The sequence below is a fragment of the Diorhabda sublineata genome, chromosome 4 (genome assembly GCF_026230105.1).
Source record: "Diorhabda sublineata isolate icDioSubl1.1 chromosome 4, icDioSubl1.1, whole genome shotgun sequence".
NCBI classification, from domain to species: Eukaryota; Metazoa; Arthropoda; class Insecta; order Coleoptera; family Chrysomelidae; genus Diorhabda; species Diorhabda sublineata.
This window is the reverse complement of record NC_079477.1, coordinates 20,910,532-20,937,392: the sequence shown is the minus strand read 5'-3', so window position 1 is coordinate 20,937,392 and position 26,861 is coordinate 20,910,532. Positions and strand designations below refer to the sequence as shown.

At 29.7% G+C, this 26,861-nt stretch overlaps 1 protein-coding gene across 3 annotated transcripts in view; it reads right to left on the bottom strand.

The window, feature by feature from the left end:
- LOC130443585 (transcriptional regulator ATRX-like) overlaps positions 1–26,861 on the bottom strand; it is a 108,035-nt gene that overhangs the window by 29,349 nt on the left and 51,825 nt on the right. For all 3 annotated transcript variants that reach the window (XM_056778331.1, XM_056778330.1, XM_056778332.1), the window contains 11 exons: positions 22,113–22,237; positions 16,099–16,269; positions 15,410–15,629; positions 15,114–15,326; positions 14,352–14,512; positions 12,949–13,127; positions 10,208–10,345; positions 9,709–9,884; positions 7,113–7,510; positions 2,541–2,726; positions 291–462 (listed from right to left, as the gene is read on the bottom strand). In XM_056778331.1, coding sequence (XP_056634309.1) covers positions 291–462; positions 2,541–2,726; positions 7,113–7,510; positions 9,709–9,884; positions 10,208–10,345; positions 12,949–13,127; positions 14,352–14,512; positions 15,114–15,326; positions 15,410–15,629; positions 16,099–16,269; positions 22,113–22,237 — 2,139 coding nt within the window. The remainder of the gene's footprint in view (positions 1–290; positions 463–2,540; positions 2,727–7,112; positions 7,511–9,708; positions 9,885–10,207; positions 10,346–12,948; positions 13,128–14,351; positions 14,513–15,113; positions 15,327–15,409; positions 15,630–16,098; positions 16,270–22,112; positions 22,238–26,861) is intronic.

Below are 26,861 nucleotides of genomic sequence, written 5' to 3'. Positions count from 1 at the left end.
TAGTCACGCGATGGAAGACCTCTACCGTTTCTTCTGCATAACATGCTAAAGTTCATCTGTCAATATAGCAATTATTTCGGGAGAAAAATTTATCCAGTTCTTGGATACATTGCATTGAATTCATTTATGCAGTAGATTATGGTAACAAAAAGGATATTCTATTAACTTTAATTACATCTGACAATTGGAAATGTTGCACACTATACTAAATCCAAAAATTCACACTATCACACAACTTTCACGAAACACGAAACAATTGATTTTAAATTTGAGAGGTGAGATATACTTACAAGAGAAATTAGTCTGTAGACAAAAACTTTCTTTTTTTGTCCGAACCTATACACTCTAAAGACACTTTGAGTGTCATATGATGGATTCCAATGGACAGTCATTATAACCACTCTGTTGGCTGCCGTTAAATTTAAGCCTAAGCCGCCTACTTTTGTGGACATTAATAATAGCCTAAAAATCATTATAATAATATCGATCCTATAAATTAACATATAATATTGAATCTTAGGTCACTGTACTAGTGGTGGGTAAATTACTTGAGAATTTTTTTAAGCTAAGAAAACTTTTAGAATTAATTCTAAAAATTTCTGATTTCGATAAATGATTTGTTAACCTAATGGAAAAGGGTTTCCAAAAGCTTTTGAGCTGTTTTCAATGATAAGAAGCCTTATATCCATCGCTAGTAAGTAACCCTTTCTTTGTCACTTTTTTAACCAACATTTCGTAAACTCCAATCTGTCAAAGATCTCAGTATTTTCGAAACAAAAAAAATTTATACGAATCAGATAACATACCCTGACATAGTATACTTTTTCCAATGCTGCATAAAACCGGGAATAGGAGTACATGAGTCAAGTTCCGTCAACCCGAATACACTATAGTCTTCCAAGCATAAGTTCTAGCTATTGGACGATGTGTTCAGAAGCCAACAGAAAGAGAGAAAAGGGAGTTAACTTATCCGACATTTAAATTGCCATAAAAGAGATTAATTCATTAGTTCCTATTTGGTAATCTCTTCTTCTAATCAGGGTGCCAGCACATAGGGATATATGAGGCGGTTAGAAAACCAGAAATTGGGTAAAAGGTACTTTTCACCATACTATAACCGTTTTGTTTATAAAAGTGTGAAAGTTTAAGAGCAGAAATGATGAAACTTCAGACTAGAATGGGAGTCTATATCCTGTCCTATATATTCGAAGCTATGACTTGAATAGAAATAACTCCTGAGAGATTACTTCAGATTGCATCATGGTATCCTGACCTCACACCTCTAAGGAAGTGGGTCACTAAGTGAAATATTTCCCATAAAAGAATAATGAAAGTAATGCTGTGGAATTATGAAGTAAATTAATAAGATTGGCAATCGAAATTCGAACAATAATACGATATAAGATACGGAAAAAGAAACAAAACTGGTTATATGGAATAAGAAAGTGTTTATGAACATCTTCATCAGGGGAATAAAAACAAATGAAGAACTTTGAAGAAACAGAACTGAAGAATAAATATACATCAATAACAAAGTTTCATGAAAGAGAGGTTGCGGCATACTGAAAGGGTGCTGGAAAATATATATTCAAAAAGGGTGATTTAAGAAGGAGAAAAAGGTGAAAAAAGGGGCAAAAATATTGTTGAAAACAGTGTCGTGAGATATTAGAAGTAGAATTGAATTGGACTGAAGAATTTTTATAAATATCCACCAGAAACAAAGTTTTAAAAAAGTGTGAGATGGTTGCGGCATACTGAAAGGTTGTCGGAAAATATACATGGAAAAAGAGAGTGAGAATATACGTATGTCCTAGAACAATGAATCATCGGCTGAACAGTCGGATGGCCGTCGGAAGGTTACTTACATGAAGAAGTTTCCAGAGGGTTTAAAAGAAATAGAAGAAGTGTCTAGATGGTTTGCAAGTAATGACGGTAGCATCTACAGGGGTTATGCAAAAAGTAAATAAGTGCGGATATGCTCAATGACACTGAATCGGACGGACAGGTGGATGGCCAATGGGGGTGTTGCCGATATGAAGGGGGATTATAAGAATGTGATGATTTCCGACAAAACGATTATATAATCGTATACAATGTACAATCCGGCTATAATTGTTAGTAACAGATTGTACGAAATCGTAAAAAATAGTGTTTCTAAAAATATGATTTATTGATCCAGAACAAAAATATATTATCTTATAAAGGGTGATTGAAAAAGGTGAAAAAAGTGAAGGAAAAAAAATACAGTATTGTGGATTATTAGAAGTAGAAACGAATTGGAGTGCAGAAGTCCATAAGTAATCACAGTCTATACCACTTTTCGAATAAGTTATAACTTGTATGATCATATAGAAAAAAGCCAAGTTCTAGGTAAAAGATTATCAGCTAACCTATTTATATTTATATAACATTATTTATACTTGTTTATACACATAAATGCAGAAAAATATTTGATACATTTTACTGAACTGCAAATATTAATAGTACATCTTGAAAGTTGGATGAAAAAAGTTAACAGTTGGAAAAATAATATGACCCACCTGCACTGAACATTTTTTTCATTGTTGAAACTATCACAGATATTTGTACGATATTCAGGAGAGACAGTGCCATCTATACGGTCATAATCTACCTTCTTCTTCCATATCTGACATTCTTTGGTACCAATTGTTCTTAGAAAATGCTCTATCAAATCAAGTTCTGCTATCTTTTGAGAGAATACTAATCTGTAAAATGAAATGAGGAACATTTTTTGAATATTTTAAAAGTACATCAATCATATTTGGGATAATAAATGTGAGAAGAAACTATACTTGTAAATCAACAAAAAAAAAAGAAAAATACAAGAAGAGATAAATAATAAAGTGATTTCCGAATAAATAGTGAATGTAAATGTAGAAGAATCATGGAATTACTTTAAAAATATTATATTAAATGCTGCATAAGAAATATGTGAAACATAATATGATACATCGTAGTAGTCGAGGGAAATAAAAAATCAAGTAAATAAAAAGAAAATAGCATGGAAAAATTATATATCAAAGTGAACAGAAGAACAATATAACATATACAAAGAAGAAAGAGAAAAACCGAAGAATTTATTAAAACATTAAAGAATGAAGAATGGCAAAAATTTGGAGAAAAAATATAAGACTCTAAAGCAAATTAAAAACTCTTCTACAAAACATTAACAAATATGAGAACAGAAAACCAACAAGACACATATTTTGTTAAAAATAAGAATGGCGAAATATTAAAAGGAAGAAGAAATCATACAAAGGTGGAAAGAATATTACCAAGAATAAATAATATAAGAAATAGTACAAATTAACATATAGGAAGAAACAGAAATAAAAATTGGTAAAGAAGAGATAGAACATGCAATAACATCTGTGAAGGAACATTTGCAGATGATGTCATGCTAATAGCAAAGAACGAAAAAGAGTTACAAGAAAATATTGAGTTGTGGAACTGATCAGAAAATAAACAAGAACAAGACAAAAAGATTGTTATTGGATAAGAAGAGATCAAGATAAATATAAGAATCGATACAAAAACTCTGGAACAAGTAAACACTGCCCATACCTAGGAACAATGGGACACAAGATGCAGATATAAATAACAGAATTGAAAATAACAATAAACTATATTATACCATGAACACTAAATTCATAAATAAAAAAATATCCAGAGTCACCAAACTAAGAATATTCAAAACAATATATAGATCAATTCTAACATTCGGATATGAATCCTGGGTATTGACAGAAAAGTTCTAAATATACAACCTACATTAGATTATATAGAGGAAAGAAAACTAAAATAGCGGGGCACTTACAGCGGATGAATGAAGAATGACCAGTTAAAAGATTATGGAAAGTGAAAATTAGCAAAAACAGAAAGAGAGGTAGACCAAGAAAAACGTGAGATAAAGTATAACAGAAATATTGAATGAACAAGGAATAAACTGGAAAGAAACAAAGGACCTAGCTCATAATAGTAATGAATAGAGGAAATTTACGCAAACATAACTAAATAATTTAATCAATTAATTTGATATAATTAATTTCAATTTTATCGTTTTATCAATTTTAATTGTCTAAAAAAACTCAAAGAAAAGTGGAAATGTCAACACCTATCCATCTTTCAAAAACTATCGAAAAAAAAAAGAGAATTTCGAATGAGAAGATACCAAAAATCAAGAACAATTAGAAGCATAAATATATCAAAAGATCTAAGAGATAAAAAATTAGAGAAATTTATACCGGCATGGATGAAATAATGCCTACCTATAATAATATTGAACTTACATATGGAACTGAAGCCAAACAGAATCTGAAAAATTACGAAAATATTCAATTTATAAATATTGATACTAACATTTTACAAAAATTTGAAGAAACATGTGGAGAAAGAACTGAATCACTTTTTAATGAATGCAAAAAAATATTAAGAAAATTGATAACCTAATATTGAAATATTCAAACTACTCTCATCCAATTATCTAATTATTTCAAAAATATTTTGAAAAAAAAATTTATATCAAAACAAATACTATATCAAAAACACATAGGATTCGAAGAAAAAATTAAAAGTATAAAAATAAACGAATATGTATTTATTTTGTTAGATGTGGTTTCTTTATACACAAATATTCCTATTATAAAAGCTATAGAACTCACACTTACAACGTACTTCAAATATGAAAATGAAATATACAAATTGATGGTTGTGCTATGGAAGCTTCCATTTGAAGTATTATAGCACAATTAGTAATGGAAGATCAAAATATTTTGATAAAAACTTAAAGAAAAGTCGAAACGTCAAAATTTATTTATCTTTCTTTTAAAAATTATCAAAAATAATTAATTTTAAAATAGAAGAGACCCAAAATCAAGAACATTTAGAAGCGCATTAATATATCAAAAGATTAAGAGATAAAAAATAAAAAAATTCATATATATATATATATATATATATATATATAGTGCTTTTCAGATAAAAGTATCCACCTTTAATAACTTTTGTAATACTGGTATTTAGAAAAAATCCAAAAACACGTCACTTTATGTTGGAAGGGGCAAGCATTATGGCTTATTTAAACTTACTAGAAAAGCCACCCCCTCGCCCCCAGCAGCATCCCCTTTATTTTTTTAAATTACTTTTCATATTTTTTATGTAAAATTTAGATACTCCTCTTTGAGCTGATTTCAAAAATGTATAATACTTGTAGGTTAAAGTGGTTAGTTTATTAGATAAACAATTTTTCTTTTAAGAGCACAAATTTTACTTATTATTTACTTTCACCTTATTTGCCTGTACTAAAATGGGTTGTACAACAGTTCAAACTCTTTAATCTTTTTAACTGTGCTATTTATTATGAAGTTACAATAAGTGTTCAAAATGAGTACCATTCACTTCCATACAATGGTATAATCTTATTTTGAAATGCCTCTCTGACATTGCTTAATACGGCTGGATTTAATTGTCGACATTCATTTTCTATCCTCTCTCGTAAATCATCCAGAGATTCTGGTTGGGTAGCATAAACTTTTGTTTTTAAATACCCCCATAAAAAGAAGTCTAGGGGTGTTAAATCCGGTGACCTAGGTGGCCACTCCATCATCTGCCCCCTTCTACCTATCCAACGAGCGGGGAATGTTTCGTTTAAAAATTGTCGGACAGGCATAGCATAGTGTGGGGGAGCTCCGTATTGTTGAAATATCAGGAAATCTTCGGAAAGGTTATCATCATTTTCTATTATTGTTGTAATACGTGGGTCAACCCCTTCCCTGAGTAACTCAAGATGTGATTCACCATTTAAATTTCCGTTGATGAAGAAAGGTCCGACAATGTGGTCACCTAGGATACCACACCAAACGTTTAACTTTTGGGGATGTTGTGTATGGAATTCACGCATAATATGTGGATCACTTTCAGCCCAATATCTACAATTATGCCTACTTACTAAGCCATTTAATAACCATGAGCATTCATCAGAAAAGCAAATATTGTTTAACAATTGTGGATTGTTATTGATAATTTGCGTCATTGATTCGCAAAACTCTAGACGACGATCAAAATCATCTTCATTCAACTCGTGCACCAACTTAACTTTGTATGGGTGGTACTTGTATTTATGTAGAACTCGGAAAACTGTAGAAGATGAAACACCGATCGCTCTACTTATTGTTGACAACGATTGGGGTTGTTGAGCCTCTAAGCTGACTTGCCCTAAAATTGCCACTTGGATTGCTTCGTTATTTACAAGTCCCTCTCGCTTATGCACTTTATTGCAAACAGACCCTGTTGTGGTAAATTTCTCCATCAGTTGAATTACATACTTATGAGTTGCATGTCTTCCGTCATGTAATTCGTTATTCTAGCAGCAGCTCTTGCACAATTATTATTTTGGTAGTATAAACCTACAATTTCAATTCTTTCTTGCAAAGAGTAAAACATTTCAGAGAAACAAAATAAATAATGTATTAAATTACACTATCAATAGTGACTACAAATACTAGTTGACAATGTCATACTTTAATAAAAAGTAGAGTTTTTTGTTGTTTGGATTTTTTAAGTAGAATAATTAGCACAGTTAAAAAGATTAAAGAGTTTGAACTGTTGTACAACCCATTTTAGTACAGGCAAATAAGGTGAAAGTAAATAATAACTAAAATTTGTGCTCTTAAAAGAAAAATTGTTTATCTCATAAACTAACCACTTTAACCTACAAGTATTATACATTTTTGAAATCAGCTCAAAGAGGAGTATCCAAATTTTACATAAAAAATATGAAAAGTAATTTAAAAAAAATAAAGGGCATGCTGCTAGGGGTGAGGGGGTGGCTTTTCCAGTAAGTTTAAATAAACCATAATGCTTGCCCCTTCCAACATAAATTGACGTGTTTTTGGATTTTTTCTAAATACCAGTATTACAAAAGTTATTAAAGGTGGATACTTTTATCTGAAAAGCACTGTATATATATATATATATATATATATATATATATATATATATATGAATGAGATTTTTCATCTATTTACAGTTAACTACTAGAAGAAAAATATTAATTAATAAAGTTTGACAATTGGTTCTAATCTAATACTCACAACTTATCACCGATGGCTTCGCACTCCTCTATAATTGATTTTAAAACTACTAATTTATGACCATATTCTATTTTAGAGTCTGCATCTTGAGGCATTATGTCTTTCCACCAGTTTACCACATTTAGCGCCGGCTCATCATCTTCACATATCACATCCTGCTCTTTTACTTTCTTATTTTTGGATTTTTCCATTAATGCTAATAAATGAGGATGTGTACAAAGATACTGAAACATGTGAAAATCGGCAAGAAATCTGTTTCCTGTGGTTTTATCTACATTATGTCGCACTAAATTAGAATAATGATTGTAAAGATTAACTTGTACTTGATGAAGTTGGATGAAAACTGCATGGTCTAACATCTTGGGTAAATACATTTCAAGCTCCGTATCTTCAACTCTCTATAAAATATTAATATAATGATTTGAAACCAAATTTTTATTACAAAATACGCAAATGTTGAATCATATTTTTAGACAAAAAACTAGTCAAAATGAAATAGATTAAAATAAAATATTACTTGCGACTCCTAAGACAGGAATCAAAAATGTGTATTTACAATAGGCTTTGAAATTTTTAAAAAAGTGTATTCTTTTTTATCGAAAATAAACACTACTTAATTTCACAAGAATAATGGAAATATTTCAAGTCGATAGGATTGGTATTAACAAAATTACGAAGTTTAGAAGTCTGGATATATTTTATACCGCTCGAGATCCCTTCCAAATTATATGTCATCAGCGCCGATTGCGTAGGAGAGCGGCCGGCTTATTTGACAAAAATGCTAATGACTAAAGTGCTATTTTGTGTTATAGAGTGTTATAGTCCGTGAGATGAACAGACATATCGATAGAATAACATATTCTTGCAAAAGCAAAAAGATATGTTCACGGAACCTCTTAAGTTTAAACAAATATATTACATTTAATTTGGAGCAAATTAGACTTCGATTTTGTTGGACTTATGGTGTTTGAGTAAAAAAGTGTCTGATTCTCATCACAAAATAATTAAAATGAGATAAGGAAATAGTATTATTTTCTAAATGTTATAGTATTCCTAGATTTTATTAACAAAATTTAGTTAATGCCGCAGAACTAGCAAAATATGTCAACCAACATAAAAAATGTAGTTTTATAAACCGCATTTTGACGATTTTGTCATGAGAATCGGACGGACTTCATTTTTCACTTGAAAAAATTATTAGTTTGGAAAAAACGGTGGTGCCCTTCTTTTTCTTTCTTTAACAATATTCTGATTAGATTCCGTATAGTGGCCACGCCAACGCAAAAAAAATCAGAACCCAAGTAACACTTTAAAACTACTATATTATTGTTACAATAATACGCCAAACTACCGTGTATCGTAAGGTTTTGATATGCTATTTAATAAATGAAAGTACCTATTCACCTTGAAGTGATCTTCACAACGAAACCGAATACTTATACTTGATAAAACAGTATTTCTTTTATTGACCTTTTTCATTGCATTACACCATTTTTTTCTCCCTTAGGGATACTTAAAACTACTTTATTGATGCAGTAATAGTGGTGTTGGTACATTTTGGTACAATACAATATTTATAACGAACCTTTTTCGATCCAGGCTTCGACATCCTAACAAAAAATACAACTTATACGACTCGATAGGAGGGTAAAACGAAACAACGTGGTGTTGATGCTGCTGTAGCTTGTCGGGCGAAACTCGATCGGCGCTGGTGACGTAAGCAAGCGATTGGCGCGTTGCAAGAAAGAATGAGGGCGGATAGTAATTACACTTTTAAAAACTTATAATCAGCGTTATCATGAGTGTTATAGAGACTAAACAAATGCATTGACAACAATTATATGAAAATTGATCGATTTGTTAAAACGAGGAGAGGAAATATCTAGATGACTAAAAACCAAACAATTGTTTAGATAATGTAAGAACCGGTGATTATACACTTTTAAGTTGATAAGTTGATTTATGGAAAATAGATTAAAATCAAATCTAAAGTTAATATACATCGTTGCACTTAATGGAATATTACCAATACCTAAAATTTAGTTTTTACAATTTCAACTTATTTTCAAGTAAATAATCAGCTAAACTTTAGGTTTATAGAATTAGAAGTTTTTTGACTTGAAATATTGATGATTGTATATAACAAAATAAAAATACCTATGTTGATATAAAGTTCAATGGTTTAATGTGGGTTATCTGGATCTACTGAAGCCTCACGGGTGTCTATTGAATTTTAAAGTTTAATGATAGAACGAATAACAGGTTATATTATATTTGTCTCTTCCAGTAATGGGGAAAGCATATAAAAATTTCGAAAAAAGTAAAAGAGATCACATAAATAATACTGAGCGTCTCAGTTTATGAGCCCTAACGTGTTTCTAGTAACGAAAATATATAAACTGGTGGTGTCCCCTTTGGAAAGGTAGCAAATGTAATAGAAATGGAAATAAAAATAAATTTGAGGGTATCAGATTATCTGGAAAGGATAATGAATAAATAAACCCTAACAATACTATACAAGATTTAGAACTATTGTTTTTTTTAGTTTATTCGACAAATTATATTTTATAGACAAAAAAAATAAGTTAATTTTTACCTGAACAGTTTCTGTTAAAATTTTATGCAAAACGTGAGTTCTTGATCTCATAAGTTTAATGTCACCTACAGTTGAATCTTCATATTGACCGTTTGTTATGGGATTAACAAAATTTGTTTTGAACTCTTTGATTGTCCCCAAAAGATTAGGTTTTACAAAATGAACCATATGATAATCTAAAAAATATATGCATATATTTCAACTCACAATAAAAATAATCTCTTGAATCAAACTACTGTATGTTTAAAAAAAGCATTGCAGAGTATCAAGATAGATACTAATTTTACTAGCAATCGTAGCAATACGGAGCCAAATACAAATATGTAAGTTGATTTATTCCACCATTCATAATCTACATTATTATGTTTGTATTAATGGTAAGGAATGCTCATTTTGAATACATACAGTGCAACATTATTCTTAACATGTCTGAATTTTCTTAATCTAGTAAAAAACTTGTTTAGTAAACTTATGTTAAGAGTTAAATATAAATACTTACACTCAATCAAATTGTTTTGTAGTGGAGTTCCTGTTAATACAATTCTTCTTTTTGTTTTTATATTATTTAACGCCATGGTCCTTATAGCAGTTTTATTTTTTATTAAATGACCTTCATCACAAACTACTAAGGAGGGTCCTGGAAAAATTAAAAATATTGCTTTGTTAACAGAAATTAACTGAGGATCCTCTAATTTCTCTTGTTTATTTTATTGGAAACGTAATTATTCACATACGAAATGTCAAAAGCAAACCAAATGAAAAATATACTAAAATATTTGATATTTTTGTTTAGAAAACACTTGGAGGTACAAAATGTGCTATATTTCTAAACATATCATCAGTAATATCAACAGAATATTTGTTATTATTAAAAAACATTTATAAAAGAGGGAATTCGCCGACAAAGAAAACACGATAAGATAAATATATTACAAGAAGAAAATAATATAATTAAGGAAAGAAACCTAAAAACTGCCAGAGCATAATGGGAAAATGGAAACAAAGACGAGTAAAGGTAAATATGTAGTACCTAGTAAGAGTAGAGAACAATAGAAAATACAGAGGAGTTAGGAGAGAGAACATGCTAAGCAAAACCAGCCATTACCAACAAAATGCATCTGGAAAATAAATATGATACCCGAAAAGAACATAGAAACAATTGAAGAAATACGGGACAATAATAAGGAATATTTCATAGCAATATTAGGTACCAGAACATATAAAACTTTCCAAATTATATGAAGAAGGGTATATTTCTTAATAAACAACCTAAACAGTAATTTTTGTACTTAGAAATCAGATTAGGTATAAAAATCATGGAACTATTTACATAATTTTTTATTACATTATTTGTAACAAATAAACATTATACAATATACCAGAACTATTAATTAAATTGTCTATTATTTTCAGCTAAAAAAACACTAAATGAATTTATATAAAGATATGCACAATTATTCACTAAGAATCTGCTTCACTGTTATCACTAGAGAAAGAACAGATTATCAGCAAAGATCATCCACAATCCTAGGCTTGCATTAAAAGATCCTTTACATCTTTTAGTTTAAAAGTAGTATTTTGGTGGCCACTTCATTTTTTAGTTGAGCCCAAATCAATTCCATTGAATTCAATTCACAATGATATGATGGCAGCCTAAGTACAATTTTATTATTTTCTTGTGCCATATGTAGCTTATTTGAAATTTATTTCTTTCATAATTTTATGTAATGATGAACGATGAATTTGTGGTAAATTTTTATATCAACTAAAATTTTAATCAAAGTTGATGTTTCATTAAAAAACAGTATGAACAATACATCGAATTATATTTTTTGTTATACCGTCGAAGATTTCCATAATTCCTGGAATTTGGAATTATCAAAAGTAAAGAACGATAGATAATAGAACGCTAAAAGAGAAATACGAGGATATATTGAAAAATTCTTAGCCTACTATAGAACCAAACAAAATTTCAATGTCAAAATATTTTATTACTCAACATATTCTCCTCGATGTTCACAATTTTGGTGGACTTTTTTCTTTTAATTTATTGCGTAACTCTGGTTTACTTTTTTGACGACAAACTTTACACTGGCACTACAAATAAGTTATTGTTCGTTGCTTTAGTAACGCAATATTTTGTTTATGCATGGAACTGGTCTAGGCTATCTAAATATCAATACATCCTCGTAGGACCATTTTGGAGAAAGATTGCGTTAAGATGGTAGAAGCACATCAAATGGACAGATGTGTGGAACAATGGTGTTTAAGGAAAAGAAAATAGCATATGAAAAGAGATACAAACTAAAATACAAGCAATGAAGAATATCACAAAAAAGGAATGATGCAAAAGAAGGAAATAGGAGAGACAAAAAAGAAATTTGGAGAAAAAATAAATGTTACAAAAAAATAGGCAACAGAAGATTTTGAATGAGAATAAAAAGGTGTAAACGAACGCAAATAGTATTAAAAAATTGAAGACAAATATAACCAGACGTTGATGATAGTACTACACAAAAATATAACATAGGAAAAGAAGTAGAGGAGATAGAAGAAATAATCAAAATAAAGTTACATACGCAATAGATGGAATGAGAAAAGGAAATTGCGAAAATGGCGAAATAAAACCGGCAATGATAAAATGGATGGTTTTAGAAAGAAGTGACTATGAGAAAAATGTCCTTTTGATGCAAACATGGTTCAAAGTCTATATTAGAATTATGGAAATAAAATTGGGAATAGGATCAGCAACTTTTTGCACAGACCGGCGAAGAAGCGATAACACCATAAGTGGTTAAATATATTTTAAGATGAGTTCAGTTATACAAAAGAGCAAATGAAAGGTTTGCTCAATGGGGTGGTTTTAATTTCGCGAGTCAGACCAATATTGTGATCATTTATACTGGAACCACCAACGTATATTTCATTTCCTGAGTAGGAAATCGAAATCCAAGAAAAGGTAACCTGACCTCAATTCAAAAGAACCTTTTTTGGATGTAACTGGTAGTCGCTTGAAAAAATGAAATCAGAAATGTGATTAAAATTAAAATAAACCCTTACATTGTTTTTTAGATTCTGTTTCGAACTCCTTTTTGTAGATTTTTATCAAAATGTATTTTAAAGAGGGGAATTGGAAAAATTCAGTATCATATTATATAAGAATCATCTGAGCTTAGATGTAAAGAAAAATTTATCAATTTTATGACCTTGCTATCCGCATCTACGTTCTCAATACCATACCTGGGTCAACAAGGGCTTCCAAAATTCTGCTCTTCAAATTTTCATCTGCTTTTTTATCCAATTTACATTCATTGGTTAATGTTTCAAACCCTTCATAACCAAGTACCAATATCGATTTCTTGGTTTTAAAGTACCATTTTTTTACAATCTCATATTTCATTTCAATATTTTTTTTGTGCCTAAAATAGAATGAAAAAAATCTTATAATTAAAAAGTTAAATCAATACAGATTTATGCTATCTACCAGTGCGGGGAAATAAGTTTCAAGTGGAATTTAAATTAATTCCAGACTGAACACTTCTTTTCATTTAATACAATAGAATTAATTTTTAGATTTTTGTAAATATTATTTCAAAGCACTTATCTTATGATTGAAGAATTTCTGTTAATGATATTATATACAAGAATGCCACCTTTCGAGAATTTTCTTAACAATAGAAGGAAAAGATCTGGAGTAATAAACATCAAACTTAATCTATTAAACTCTTATATAACAAGGTCAAATTAGTATAATCACGTCGAAAATATTTGCAAAACCGTTCATCTTGCGTTGAAGTGAGGTGCGTTGTCTGCCAAATGATGTGCTTGTGCGAAAAGGACGTGAATCGACTTCGCCAACACTTTGACCTATTAATCTATTGTGTACTGTATTTCATATATGATCGTCATTGTTGTATGTAAATAGGTTCAGTGTCTGAACATACATCCACCAAAGATTATCGTTCAGATTAGGTTTGTAATGCACTGTGATGTATAGTGTCTCCTTGAATATATGTTCCTCATACAGTGCCAAAGCATTGGTGAAAGGTGTTCTTTGAAATGGCTTCGGGGAGAGTAATTCTCTGTTCTCGATGTCGATCCACCTGAATAAATTCATCAAGATTTAAAAAGAATGTAAAGGCAAAAAGATAGGGAAGTGAGATTCCATCTTTTAATAATGTCTGAATGTAACCATTAAAAATTATTATTATCCATACTATTAATATGGAGTGAAATATCACGTGTTGTGTTCAAACTCTGATACAGATTTTCCTGAAAAGAAGAAAATATTCAGGTTCAAAAATTGGCAAAATGAAGGCATACTATGTAGTTGGTTATACAAGTAGGCTGGTGTCAAAAACAAACTAATATAAAAAAATAAAGTTAGAAGAAAGAAAAAAAATTGACTGGGAAATTAAATTAAATTTTATTAAAAGAACAAATTGCGAGAAAAGTAGATGACTCATTTGCAAACAAATAAGTCACGGTAATTAGAAAACAATGACTAGGTATAAATAAATGCCAATAATAAATAATTCTTGCTAAATAATAATTAAATTTTTGCAATCTCTGTCCTATTATTTTTGGAGCAAAATATTTTTACTCCTACATTGGATAATTATATTGCTTTTTTGATTACTTACGGAAGTGTGAAAAGACTTATTTCCTTCTTATTTTTAAAGTCTTCCAACGCAAAGCCTAGTTCTTTTTTCCAATTACTAACAGTTGATAAAGGGCACACTATTAAAACATGCTTGGTATTCGTTTCTTCATAAGAAAATAGAGTATGAACTAAACTAAGAACCTTAAATAAAATTAAATTAATTTGATAAATGGTTCCATACATATATGAATTGAAACGAGCCATATAAATTTAAGTAAAAATATATACTGCCCACGTGTTAGGATATTAAGTCTGAGAGATAAGGATATTGTTAATTATTGTATATAGAAAAAAAAATTATATTGTATCCTTCTTTCATATATTTTTTATGAATCAAAAATACCCAAATTTGAGATTTTTCGAACTTCCAAAAATATTCATTTGATGCGAAAAGTCATAGGGTTTTTTTAATTGTATTTCAATAGAGAATATAATAAAAATATATAATTTCGCCTCAAATAATATGGCACGAGGTTGCCTCATGGCAACGAACATTTATATCATCAGTGGGGAAATTTAAAGAGGATTCCATAAGAAAATCGATGTCGAATAGATTTTGGTACTCATGTGCCACTTCCTCCTGGACTATTTAGATTTGAGATAGACTTTAATATGGCAGCAAAACATACAAGTATATTAAAATATGGTGCTATATTATGAATACTGGCAAAGTGGCATGGTAATGGAAAGATCGGAAAACAATTACTTGGATGGTTATGTTTATACAAAAGAAATTGTATACCTGTAACGTTTTTCCAAGTCCCATACAATGAGCTAGAATGCATCCAGATCCAGGATGAGACTTAATATGATCAATACTTTCATAACAAGAATTCCACATAAACTGAATTCCTTTTCGTTGATGAGGCTTTAGTTTCTTTGTTATCGTTGGGTGGACTTGTATTAAAATTTCGCCAGTCTTTTCATTAATGTCCAGTACTAGAGGTTTTTCTTCCTAAAAAAATAATATTACATTCTATTTTTACAAAAAAAGATTAGTTTTTTTGTATTATCGCCTTTATACTGATTATGATATACCTCGTTCTCTTGGCTACTAAGTGTTTGAGATAAAGATTCCAATACTTTAGATCTATCTTTCAATCTCTCAATTCTTTCTGATTCTTCTTTTTTAGCTTGTTGAGTTTCTTGAGCCAAACATTTGTCACTAACAATCGATCTGATGTTTCTTCTACCTTTTTGTGAATGCTTAGATCCATTCTCATCATCATGATCTCTGCGTGGTCTGATTGGAGATATGCTAAAACAACAAATAAATACAGCTATTTATTTCTCTTCACACAAGCTGTGAATGTTAGAAAAAACTAAACTGAATAAAATCAAGAATATAAGAGGGATAAACAGGAAATAGGAAATAATAATCATGAAATATAAAGGCGTAGTTTTATTAAGGGTCCATGAAAAATTCCAGTAGTAGTTTTTAATACTATGGAAATTAATCTCTATCAATGTATATGGACAACACGAGATAATAGCTATCAAGGCAAGAGACAAATAAAGAAGTGGGTACTGACTACTTCAGTTTTTATTGTAGATGTTGCCAACGTGTCAATAACATTAATTGGTGAACAAGGATAAACTTTCTTTGATATCATTAAAATTAGTTACCAAAGAAGAAATGGGTGGTTAAGAATAATTTATAATTGAACAATAATTTACCAAGTTGGCTCATTTAAAAAAATAAATATAAAATACTCGATTTTTCTTACTATTGAACATCGCTGTCAGAATCCGAACTATCCGAAATTGGTATATTCTTCTTTATAGGACTAATTTCATTATCTTCTAGTTTGGATTTGTTCTTGGCAAGTAGCTTTTGATTATCACTGTCAGATTCTATTTCATCCGAGTTGATATTAAATTCTGTATCATCTTCGTACCTGCATAATTAAAAATTTGAATAGCTCAAACCAAATGTAATTTTAAAAATTTTCTTGAATATTATTCATAAATATTACATAAAGACGGGATAAGAGAGAAAAGACAAATAGGCTGACCAGACAAAACAAAACAGATATGTTCAACATCTTAAATAAATTCTATGACATAGTCTGAGTTTGCAAATGTAAAAATAATTACTTTACTGCATACATCTTGCAGAACAACAACATAATCTGTGGCCCGCAATCCAATTACTGCTATTTTGTACCTACACTTTCTAGCAGATGGTAACTGTATGATTTCCATTTCCAATTGTGAATCAAAGAAACTGGTATTTCATCATAATCAAAATAATAATAAGTTATTTGATGAAATACTGAATTTAAATATAACAAATATTTGAAACTAATAATATTATTTAACTAGAAAATGAAACAAAACTTAAGGATGTACTAGAGAAAATGGGAATTTATTTATTTAAAGTCCATTTTGAAATAATTCACCAATTAATTTCTAGCCAAAATGGTCTTGTATCATAAAAAATATAGATATCCAGTATGTAATAGAATGAATAAAGGTAAAAAATAGTGAACAGTTACATTTTTTCGCAGAATTCTATTAATAGAAGAAGCCGTGGGAGATCGACCTTCGCCGATCTGATAACTCGATGAGACATATTTTTTATCAAATATAATATATAAACAAATATGCCTATGATAATGTGGCAATTCTTAAGTCAATTAATTTTACTCAATCCTGGCTCCGTAACATAAGAGAATAAACAAATCTTCGCGTCGGAGAATTGTTTCATGTTGCGAGGGATAAAGAGGCATTTAAAAACGTTGTCGCCAACCTTCAATGAGAAGACGCATGGGAAGAAGAATAGAATCAAGCTGTGATGTGTCTGTTCTATCACACGGACCTCGGACGCTCTACTTTCTCTCTCGCACCTATCAAATACGTAAAATTCTAGAACTTTATAGCTTAGTAATAATATTTTATGAACGATTTTTCGCAGGCAAACTTATACGATTTGTTTTGTAGTTAAAATTTCTCACCTATGATATCAATTTCGATTGCTTATTAGAACAGTGTACAAAAATATATTTCATCGAGGTATCAGATCGGTGAAGGGTGACCTCCCCTCCCACCGGCACTTGACTTATATATTTGGATTCAAGCTTATATATGGTGAGTTTTTCATATTACCATACAAAATTTTATTTAATAGTCTCCGAAATATTATTTTATTGTGGAGCCTTAATACTTATTTTTTCCAATTACCTAATGTTTATACCGAGTATTTCAACAGTTTGTTTTTCACAAAACTAATGACCTTTTTTGCGAACAAAACTCAACTCGTTTGCACATTAAGATTTTCTTCACATTGGGTATGAGCTCCATGCATCCAACAGTGGCGCTGGGATTCATGCATAGATATAAATACTACCTATTATTTTTACTTATGTTTTTAACAAGAACAGTCATCTTAATAGAAAAAATAATTTTTTTCATCATTGTATCATGATCATGTTCGCAAACTTCTTGTTTGTTAAAATCGTAATTTGTGTTTCCATATTCAACCTTGTACTGATGAAATTTAATCTCTTTACAAATATATTTATATGATGCCTCTGTCATATATGGCCAATGTAATGAGCATCCCAGATACGTTGTAAATTCAATTCTTTCGCATATAGAGGATAGATGTAAGGAGACCAATCCGTGTTTATGAAAAAGTGTCAGCTGAAATGTGTTGAATAAGGGTGGCGCCACATTAGCATCAGGTTAAATTCTAAAGGAAGTGCCAAATATTATTTACGCCCTGGACAACTTTATTACAATTTTTGGCAGCCATCAACAGTGAACGTTTTCAGTGAATTTGTAAACATGGAAAAAATTGGTCATCGTTATATGATACAATACTTTTATTTGAAAAGCATTAGCACAACCAATATAAAAGCTGAACTAGATTCTACTGTGGGCAAGACTGCTCCTTCAACATCAATAGTAAAATATTGGGTAGCAGGGCGTACGACCTGTGACGACCAGCATCGCAGTGGTCGACCAAATAAGGTTACGATCCCAGAAATGTTGAAGAAAATCCACAAAGGTCTAGTGGATGATCGTACATTGCATATTAATTGAAAATGTGGACATAAGAAAGCTATGCGCTGGATGGGTTCCGCGTTTGCTTACAATGGATCAAAAACAGCGTCGTGAAGATGTTTCCATCGAATGTTTGGCAATGTTTCACAGAAATAGAGCCGAAATTTTGCAACGTTTCATAACCATCAAACAATCAAAACAATTCATTCATCTACTAACTTAAAAAAGGAAAAACTATCAACAGCGAGTATTATGCGAACTTATTACAACGTTTGGGTGAAGATGTCAATTAAAAACGGTTGTATTTAACTAGAAAGAAAGTGTTGTTTCGACAATACAATGCACCAGCTCACACATCTGTTATTGCAACGGCCAAAATGAGCAAATTGAAGTTTGATGCTACTTTATGCACACTAATCGCCATATTTAGCTTCCTCGGATTATATTCTGTTCCCAGACATGAAAAATGACTCGGTGGTCAAATATTTTCCGGTCGGCAATTAAGGCTATTTTGAGGAGCTTGACGAATTGTAATAAGGGTATCGAAATTATTGTACATCGCCAGGAAAAGTTTATGGAGCTAAAAGGAGATTATGTTGAAAAATAAATATATTTGCTTCCAAAATTCTTGTGTTTACTTTGTTGGCTCAGGTACTTCTGGGGCTATCCTCGTAGGTATGTAGATAGGTAACACCATCGAACATACCAAAAAGAAGGTCAACTTGTATGAAAATCAATTTATGATTTCCCTTCACTTTTTCTTCAGATTTCGGTACATAGGTAATTGATATTATCAGAAATATAATTTATAATTATGATTTGTTGTTGAAATTGGTTTGAAAGGAATATATATTTCTCAGAATCTAGTCATATTACAATTTTATATTAACGAGAATATATATATATATATATATATATATATATATATTGTTATGGTATGATAATGTGCAATGTTTATTTTTATAAATTTTTTTTAAATAAAATCAGATTTTAATTTGGGCGCCATTAATAATTATTTGAATTTCTTTATTTTATTATGTTATTATTATTTTTTTTATTCTCAGGGTATTATATTGTGAGGTCAAATTAAAAAATTTTATTGCGATAAATTGTTATGGTTATAAGGTCAGATGATAATAGTTTTAAGACCGGGTCTGTTCTTTATAATGAATAAAATATTCAAAATATACAATTTCTTAACTAGCTATTACAATTATTTTATTTTACAAACATTCACTCATTCATTCATACTCGTAATTACACTCATAAAACTAAATTATATGGAAATGTGAACTCAAATATTATATACTAAAAGAAATACTTAAACTTAATAGAACAGTACCTTAAGTGTTTGTTATGTTGTATTTTTAATTTTTTCTTTTTTTTTTTAAATTGGAAATTGTTACGGCCTTGCAGAATAAACAGATACTCCGCTGTAGTTCCACTCCTGTTCTTTTCCTTTTCACAACTTCTTTATCTTGGAAATTGTCCCTTTGTGAGTATTCTCACTTATTTCACTTCATTTAATTGTTTTCACTAATTTCTTATTACTACACTTATACAATTATTAATTATCAATCCTTTGAATATGTTATGCCATTTTATCAAGATTTCAATTAAAATTATTTTACTCTTTTTTTTCTTGCCAAAAAATGTTATTAATTTTATCATTGCAGTTGTCAAAATTTTTATATTTTATCATTTATAACCTTAAACTTTATGTTGGTATGTCACATAAATTTTTGAAGTTGGTGCTCCTGTTTTTATCTGTCAATTTATGGATTAAAAATCTTTGATTATACAGGATTTGCCAAAATTAAATAATAATTTAGAATATAGTGTTGGCCAAAACTTAATATAAAGAATGTTATTTATTTTATTGTGATAAACTGCTCTAAGTAACCGAATAACAGAACTGAACTTATTGCTTTATTTATATCTTATTATTACTTAATAATTTATTTTGGATATATTCATACCATAACAATATATATATATATATATATATATATATATATATATATATATATATATATATATATATATATATATATATATATATATATATATATGTATATTCAACCTAACCAATAATTAATATATGATGATTAAGATATAAAAACTATATGGGCTTCCAAAATTACATAAACCGAATATACCAATGCGTCCAATAGTGTCATATACCCAGTCACTTTTCTACAAATTATCCAAATACCTTCCCAACAGTTTATCAAAACTAACCAAAAATCGTTTTTACTTAAAAGACTCATTTATGCTCAAGCAGTTTTTAGATACAATACATATTCCTGCAATTACAAAATCATATCTATAGACCTTGTCTCAATATTCCTAATGATCTCATAACACACGTATTAAAAATAGATGGGATTCAATCAAACAACATACATCACTCAGCTATGACGAATTTCTAGAAGATGTTATGCTTGTACAAACTAATAATTATTTCCAATATAAGGACAACTTTTTCCAATAATTGAACGGATGTACAATGGGATCTCCAATTTCCTTAAGTCTAGCGCAAATTGTTATGGAATATGTAGTGGAGAAGATACTGGATGATACGATGAATACATAAGTATTCGAAAGCTTGGAAAATAATTTGAAGTTGATTGAGGGAAGTTGGTGTTTCCTTGCCACGTTCCCAATACAAAACTACTCATATATATAAATTTCTTCGACCTTTTCATATATTAATGCATCTAAATGTTCTTCTTGATTTTAGGTCTCGTTTCAAAATTAGTTTTTAAAAGAAATATAAATTTTGACGACGTTTCGACTTTTCTTTAAGTCTTTATCAAAATATGATATTGACACTGACAATTTGCTTATTTATATTGATCACCTTCATCATGAATATCAAAATAAATTTTTCTTATTGGAACAAAGTTCTAAGTTGATTTTATCTTTATTTTATGATGAAGGTGATCTATAGATCAATATAAATAAGCAAATTATCAGTATCAATATCATATTTTGATAAAAACTTAAAGAAGTCAAAACGTCAAAATTTATCTTTCTTTTAAAAACTATAAAAAAAAAACTAATTTCGAAACAGAAAAAACCTAAGCGCATTAAAAGTAGAAAAGTTTTGTGTGGTCAAAATGATGTAATGTAATGTAATGTATTGAAAATGTAAAATTTCTTGACTTGGTTTTCAGTTTGAAGCCATAATCGAGAGAGAAGGTAGGGTGGTAATTCGTTCATAGATATGAGGTAATTCGATTTAATGATCTCAATATGCCTTCTCCACACATCGAATCACTCCTTTTGGTTGATTTCAATGTCTCAATCTGCCTACTCCTTGAAAGTCTACCGAGAATAAGGAAGATTATCACTACTGGTTTTGAGCCAACTGAATTGACTTAAAACCTGCAGTGATAGTGTCCACGGTGTTCTCAATAATAACCTTGTTTTATTTCATTATTTTTATCATAATATTCATTTTTTACAGCTTTCATTTTCTTGGTAGAATTCCAAGGAGTAGGCCGATTGAGCCCTTGGAATAACCAAAAGAAGTGAATCGTTGTGTGGAGTTGGTAAATTGGGACCACGAAATCGGATCACTTATCACTGAATGATTAACCCTTCTAGCCCTACTCTCTCTTGATAATAGCTTCAAAGTGGAAGCCAAAAAAGCCACTACATTATAAAAGACCTTCAATCAAAACTATTTATCAAGAAAAATGTATGTATATAAAGTGTCATATCATACCTGTTCCCTTTCTTTTTTCTCTTAATTTTTTCATCACTGCTCGATTCTAAGAGAGAAAACTTTCTTTTCAGAAGAGGATCATTTCTCCAAGCTCTCTTCTCCAGTTCTTCTTTACTTAAAAGTTTCTAAACAAAATAAGTACCTATTAAGTTTAAATATTTTTAGAAATGGTTTAAAAGAACGAAATAAATAATAAAAATAATGAAAAACACCTGAATAATTTAAGTAAAATTTATAACTCTATTTTATAAATTCTAATAAAACTACAAATAATTTAATTGATAACTGCTACATATTTGAGTGTAAGAGCTAAGGAAAAATTCATTTTTCTTATTAAAACAAATTTTTATTTAGATTTTATTCTTATTTTGATATTCATGATGTAGGCGATCTATTGATTATATGCAAATTTTTCTTTTAAAAAATTATCAAATAAACTAAAGTGATCTGAAATCAAGAACATTTAGAAGAATATATATATATATATATATATATATATATATATATATATATATATATATATATATATATATATATGTCACCTACGCCATTGCCGTTAGGTGGACAGTATATTGTGCTGATTAAGAACTTATTTTATTGTAGAATTGCTTATTTTGTGGTTACTAAAAGATTATTTAATTCACGTTTGTAATAAAAAACATCATTCTTGTAATTGAAGTTGTTGGTAGAATTTATGTTAGAATAAAATTAGTTTTTAAAAACACGGTTCCAGTAAATTAAAAGTTAAGTGGCGCAGTCAGTAGGATAGTCAATCGGAAGTTAAAGCACATAACATTCGGTTCGTTTCTACGATTTGTTGACTATTCGAACAAGTAAAGTTAAATTATTGGAACTCTTAGTTGGGCGAACTGAGTAACTCAACTAGAAGATGTGTGTTGTGCCAGAAACCGGAAGAATCAAGAGGATATTGGTTGTTCCTGTGCAGTCCGAGCCAATGGAAAGGATCTTCATTCTATTGCTGTAAGTGTTTTTAATGTCATATAGAGGAAATATTAATTATTTACTTGACACATCTGACGATTCTGACTCAAATTCTGATTCAATTAACTCAAATTCAGGCTCAAACTCTGTTAATACTAAAATAAAATTTAACTTAGCATCACCAAAACTTTTTTCTACGAATAATTTTAATAAAAATGCTACTCCACAATTAACTATTTTAAAAAAAAGAGTATTTTGATATGATACCCGAATTTGATGGAAACAATGCATTACTTCCTAGGTTTATAGAAATTTCAGAGAAATTAGTAAGTAAGTTTTATAATAATGTGGATGTAGGGGATTTTCAAAATGAATATTTGATGTCCAACATTTTAGCAAAAATAAAAGGTGAAGCAGCCATAAACATTTCTTCTTGTACGATAAGAACTTGGGAAAATCTAAAAAATGCACTTCTTAATACTTACGCTGACAAAAGAGACACTTTAAATATAGAACTTTCAGAAATGAAACAAGGTAATGAAACGTCTTTCGAATTTTATAATAGAATTCAACATTTATTAAATCTTCAAATTTCTTATCTCACGACACATTCTAATGTTAGTGAACATTTAATTTTGGGTAATTACTTTAAAAATTTGGCTCTCAGAGTATTGCTACGCGGTTTAAAAGAACCTTTAGGCACATTAATGAGTACGAAAAATCCAGAAAATTTGAATATTGCTTTAAATGTTCTTACAAATGATTTTCAAGTTTATATGACCCAGAATAATCATCCGAAAAATGTTTTTTCATCCTTGAATACGCAAAATAATTCACATAAAAATAAAACCACTTTCCAAAATAATGTGGCATATAGGCAACCACCTCCTAGGCAAAATTCTATTCCGAATTATCAATATACTAATAGAAATTCCGCATCAAACCCGCAAAATCGTCCATCAACTTCTTACCCTCCTTCTAATAGGAATAATACAAACTTTTCTAATAATGGTCAAAACGTCTTTAAACCCAATTTCCAAATCCAACGAGTATGTCTACAAGAAATACATCTAGACCCCAACCTCAAAATTATCAAAATAGGTTCCAACACAATCCGAATCAACCTAGAGATTTTATCTCGGAAGAACTCCATAATATAGACGATTCTGATTGCACTAATGATGAATCCGATAATTTTTTAGAGACACCAGCCTCGAAACCAAACCAAACATTATCGAATTGTTAAACTTAAATAATTCAGAAAGCGTATTACCCTATATAATTTTTCCAGAACAAAATCTTAAGGTTTTAATTGATACTGGTAGCACAAGATCCTTTGTGACACCAGCAGTTGCTGAGAAATATTTCAAAAAATCTTATGTCAAAAAACCCTTCCATGTAAAATCTGCCTTTGGTAGCAGTCAACAAAATTTCTGCACACTCATTCCAATCCCTAAAATGTTTAATTATAGGAAACCGCTCAATTTAGAATATTGCGTTTTCAAATTCCACGATCATTTTGATTGTGTGTTAGGATTGGATAATTTAAAAATACTTAATGCAATTATCGATTTTAATAATAATTTGCTTATGACTCCTTATAGTCAAATTAAATTGAATTACTTTGACATTAAAACTGGATCCACGAATTGTATAGTAGTGCCTCCACGTTGCGAACAAGTAATTAAATTAAATATTGAAAATGTAAAAAATGGTAATGTTATTATACCATATACACGAATTGGGAAATTAGAAATCCCTAAATGTTTAACAAAAGTTGAAAATAATTATAGCTTTATGTACAATTTTAAATCCTTCAGAATCCAACTTTCGAGTAGATTTAAGCCCTTCTATTAGTGTTGAGACATTCGATGAAAACGAACAAACCCTCAACCCAAATTTTAATGAAATTTATTGTGAAAATGTTAAATTTGATGTTTCGAAAGTTAGAACTGAACACATGAATTCCGAAGAAAAACAATCTGTATTAAAATGAATTCAAGAGTATAGTGATATTTTTCATGTTGAAGGAAATCAGCTCACCTTCACAAGTAAAATAAAACATCAGATTAAAACTTCTAATGAAATACCTATTTATTCAAAATCATACAGGTTCTGGTTTCCATCAGATCGAAATGGTTGAGGAGGATATTCCGAAAACAGCCTTTAATGTAGAAAATGGGCACTATGAATATGTGCGCATGCCCATGGGTCTGAAAGGAGCTCTTGCAACCTTTCAAAGGGCCATGAACAATATCCTAATGGGTATACAGAACGAAAAATGTTTGGTGTACCTTGATGATATAATTGTGTTCAGTACCAGTTTACAAGAACACATCTCAAATTTAAAAGAAGTATTCAATAGATTAAGAGAGTCTAATTTTAAATTACAAATTGATAAATGCGAATTCTTGCGAAAAGAAGTAGCATTTCTGGGACATATTGTCACGCCAGAAGGTGTAAAACCAAACCCAGATAAAATTTTAGCAATTCAAAAATTTCCAATACCAAAAAATTCGAAACAATTAAAAGGTTTCCTTGAACTCTGAAGAAAAAAAATGCAATTATTAATGTAAACGATTCAGATTACGTCGAATGTTTTGAAATGTGTAAAAATCTGTTGATGAATGAACCAATACTTCAATATCCAGATTTTACAAAACCCTTTAACCTTACCACAGATGCCAGCAATTATGCTTTAGGTGCTGTTCTAAGTCAAGGCAAAATAGGCTCTGATTTACCTGTGGCTTACGCCAGCAGAACCCTAAATGATTCAGAATGCAACTATTCTGTAATCGAGAAAGAACTTCTTGCCATAGTTTGGGCAACCAAATACTTCCGCCCCTATCTTTTTGGCAGAAAATTTACAATAGTTACCGATAATAAACCACTCCAGTGGTTATTCTCATTTAAAGATCCAAGTTCAAAACTTGTTAGATGGCGCTTGAAACTTGAGGAATATGATTATGATATCGTATACAAAAAGGGTGCTTTAAATACCAATAGCGATTGTTTATCCCGAATTCAAATAAATATCAATGAAACTGAATTACAAGAACCTCAATGTTCTAAAAATTTATTAGTTTATATGGACAAATTTAATAAAAAACTCTCATCAACTTCCGATGATAATGTATCGCTAATAGTTGAAACAGATAATGAAAGTAATAATAATGAGAATGACGACGAAAATATAACTGTTCATACAAATGAGGAAAATCCTGTAATTGGTATACCAATTTCATATTCAGCGATAAATGTTGGTAAAAATCAATTAATATTTTCAGAAGTAAATTTCGAACCAGCCGTACCTACTATTATGAAACTGTACGAAAATAAACAAAGAATTGTTGTGCAATTATCTAAAAACAATTTTGAGCAAGATGTCATTAATTTCGTGAAAGAATACATAGTACCAAAAACTAAATATTTTATTTATTTCGAAGACCCAATTTATGAAAAATTCAGTGTCGTTCTACAAAATCACAAACAAAGTTTGCCAGTTAAGCAAATATGATAGAAAACCAATAAAACCATTTTTAAATGTTACCCCCACAGCTACTAAACCTTTCCAAATTTTGCATTTAGACACGATAACCTTAGAAAATAGTAAATTTCTTACGATAATAGATTCATTTTCCAAATATGGTCAAATGTATGAATTAAAATCTAGACAAGGAATAGAGGTAGCTCATAGTCTAATTAAATATTTTACACACCACTGTATACCAAAACAAATAATTTCGGACAATGCAACTGAGTTAAAAAATTCTGTTGTAAAACAACTATTAGAAACGCATAAAATTA